This window comes from Oreochromis aureus, linkage group 13 (assembly GCF_013358895.1).
Source record: "Oreochromis aureus strain Israel breed Guangdong linkage group 13, ZZ_aureus, whole genome shotgun sequence".
In the NCBI taxonomy this organism is placed as follows: domain Eukaryota; kingdom Metazoa; phylum Chordata; class Actinopteri; order Cichliformes; family Cichlidae; genus Oreochromis; species Oreochromis aureus.
In genome coordinates this window covers 24,214,109-24,216,918 of record NC_052954.1, presented here as the reverse complement: position 1 = coordinate 24,216,918, position 2,810 = coordinate 24,214,109, and the positions used below count along the sequence as shown (strand labels likewise).

At 45.2% G+C, this 2,810-nt stretch overlaps 1 protein-coding gene across 2 annotated transcripts; it reads right to left on the bottom strand.

Moving 5' to 3' along the window:
• Window positions 1-1,285: 1,285 nt before the first annotated feature.
• Window positions 1,286-2,449, bottom strand: olig3 (oligodendrocyte transcription factor 3). 2 transcript variants are annotated; one of them, XM_039621377.1, is made up of 2 exons: window positions 2,214-2,449; window positions 1,286-2,183 (listed from the first exon to the last, which is right to left on the bottom strand). In XM_039621377.1, exons 1-2 carry the CDS (start codon window positions 2,411-2,413, stop codon window positions 1,535-1,537), a joined length of 849 nt encoding a protein of 282 aa, XP_039477311.1. In that variant the 5' UTR covers window positions 2,414-2,449; the 3' UTR covers window positions 1,286-1,534. The 2 variants fall into 2 exon arrangements, with proteins under 2 accessions (XP_039477311.1, XP_031602600.1); XM_031746740.2 differs by having other exon boundaries at window positions 1,286-2,449.
• Between the last annotated feature and the right edge of the window lie 361 nt (window positions 2,450-2,810).

Below are 2,810 nucleotides of genomic sequence, written 5' to 3'. Positions count from 1 at the left end.
CATTAGGCTGCAGCTCAGTGCCTCATTTCCCCCTCGCTTCTCCCTGTTCCTAACATTTGCGCGAATCCTAAATAAATGATGCATTCGTGTTATTGTGCAGACATGTATGCCCCGAGAAGAAGGTGACATGGCTTCAAAACTTTGGTTAATTTTAGAACAGTTCTAAAACATGAATTTGAACAACCAGCAAAATGTTTAATGTCCTACTGCGTAATTTCAGCAGTTATTCTAGGATCATTTAAAGGAGAAAAATATCAGATGTTAATTTTCACTTATTTATATGTAGTTTTCCTTAGAATTTTTTACTATAAAATAGCAAATGTTCATTTAACATCTCTGCGTTTTGTTGATTTCAGTGTAGCCTGTTTTAAATGGGCAGAAAAATCCGGGGTCTTAAAAAAAGAACAAATAATGATGAGAAGTGTAAAAGAAAAAACGCGCTGAGGTGTTTTTGACTGAGGCCTTGAAATGTTTATAATCATTGCGCAATAATTATTATTTAAAACAAGATTTATTTTGTTAATGTGCAATGATTAAATATATGTGGGCAAAATAAAATATTTAAAGAAGCACAGCTTCGTATTTATCTTAAGATTCTGTGTGAAACTACTAAAATTAATTAAAGAAATAAAAAAGTAAAACTGACTTAAACTTCCGGGGGTTTAATTCTAATATGATAGGAAAAAAATGTCGTTTCGATGATTTAGGCTTTCAAGTGAGTATTTAAAATAAACAGAGGAATAAATTGGGTATGATTCATAATTCCAGTTTTATTGAAATTTCATCCAGTGACGCTGGGCGATAATAAATATTTCATCAGTCATCAACAATGTACAAAAATAAAGACACGGGGTCTCTGGGCATAACAAATTCATTTCAGCAAAAACAATCATGCTGTGAAAATTACACCATCATGCAAAAAAAAGAAGTTAAAATCAAAATAGAAATCAATAGAAATCAGGGCACAAATCGACACACAGTGAGCCACACGATTAAAATAAATCTTAAAAATTTTTAAAACAAATTTCCGTGGTGGCAGAATCGTTTTAGCCAAACACAAACATGTTGTTATTTATTTTTACATAGAACTCAACTTTAAAATCCTTGGTACAAGGCACAGAGAGCATTCTTCGTTTTCACAAAATGACGCTTGATATATTCAAAAAATATTAAAACAGAAAAAGAAAGAAGCAAAATTAAAATGTTCATGCTGCCTCCTTCACCTTTCTCAATGTGATGTGAAACGAAGACTCAGTTAAACACAGGAGGAGGGTGGTGTGTCTCTTTGCATGAGATATTTTCTTTCCTTTTTTTTTTTACCATCAACTGGCAAAAATCAGTAAGTCTTTATATATATATAGTCTAAGTCCTTGTTACAAGGAGGAAAAAGGCTTTTCTCTTATACGCCAAACAAGAAAACAGACTAAACAACGACATGCACCAGTGAGGCCAAATTCCCCCTCATGCCCTGAATTATCTATTTACAAACATCATTACATCTCTCAGTCTCTGCTGCTCATCAGACACACAGGCATCATTTCATCCCGTCTTTCCCCTCCCCTGAGAGTCTCGTGAGGCCGGTGGAGGTGATGGGGATGTGTGGAGGAGGCGGAGGCACCTGGCAGATGGTGCAGGGACACGGCAGCCCAGCCCAGTGTTGGAAACCGGAGCCCAGCTGCAGGGCCGAGGGCGCAGTTGGAGCGCCCTTCATCAGGGAGTGGGGCGCTCTGATGGACGTGAGCCCCGGCAGCGCGCTGGACAGAGTGGAGGACGTGGAAGAAGACAGCGCGCTCCCGAGAAGAGGGTGCACCTGGTGAGCGGCAGCGGCTGCTGCAGCGGCGGCAGCGGCGGGACCTCCGGAGTGTCCGCCGGCGCCGTGCGCCACCGTGCCGCAGTGGAAAGCTGAGTGCTGCCCTCCGTATATCTCCCCTACCAGCCGCTTCATCTCGTCCAGGGAGCTGGTGAGCATCAGGATGTAGTTCCTGGCCAGAAGCAGCGTGGCGATCTTGGACAACTTCCGCACTGAGGGCCCGTGCGCGTAGGGCATCACCTCGCGCAGGCCGTCCATGGCCAGGTTGAGGTCGTGCATGCGCTTCCTCTCCCGGCCGTTAATCTTGAGACGGAGCTGGTACATTTCCTCCTCGGTGACTTGCTTCTTCAGTTTATACTTGTTGCTGCTGCTGCTGCTGCTACTGCTGCTGCTTCCCACCGACGCCGACTTTGCTTCTCCTGAGCGCAGGTGCTCGCCGCCGGTCATCTTCTGGCGCTGCTGCTCGCCACTCTGCGTGGAGGAGGACACGGAGGAGCCAATGTGGTGATGATGGTGATGGTGATGCGGGTGGTGGTCACGGAGAAACATGCCGTCCATGTCCGGGGATGAGGCTCTGCTGCTTGTGCTGGAGTCTGAATTCATTTTATGAGTTTGCTTCCGAGGTTGTTGGGTAGGAGGTCGCTGCTGGCTTCCTCCCTCTCTCTCTCTCTCACTCTCACTTTCACTCTCTCCCCTCTCTCTCCCCTCTCAGCTTTTACTCTCTGCCTCTCCCTTTCTCTCTTTTTCCGAAGCCTTTAGTCACTCTGGTCACCTGATGTTGCCTGTATCCCTCCTGTCCCGCGCTTCTGTCCTTATCACATCGGTGCCCACTTTGCGTCAGTGTCTGTCGACTTTCTCTCTGCGTGTGTCTCTGTAACTCTGTGGTGAGGAGGACACTGATTGTGGGTATTTATACGCGCGGACAGACAAAAGCGGCTTTCCTATTCATAACGCCTAGTTAGGAGGATGACGTGCCCGTTAGAAAGGGGGCGGTGTGCTT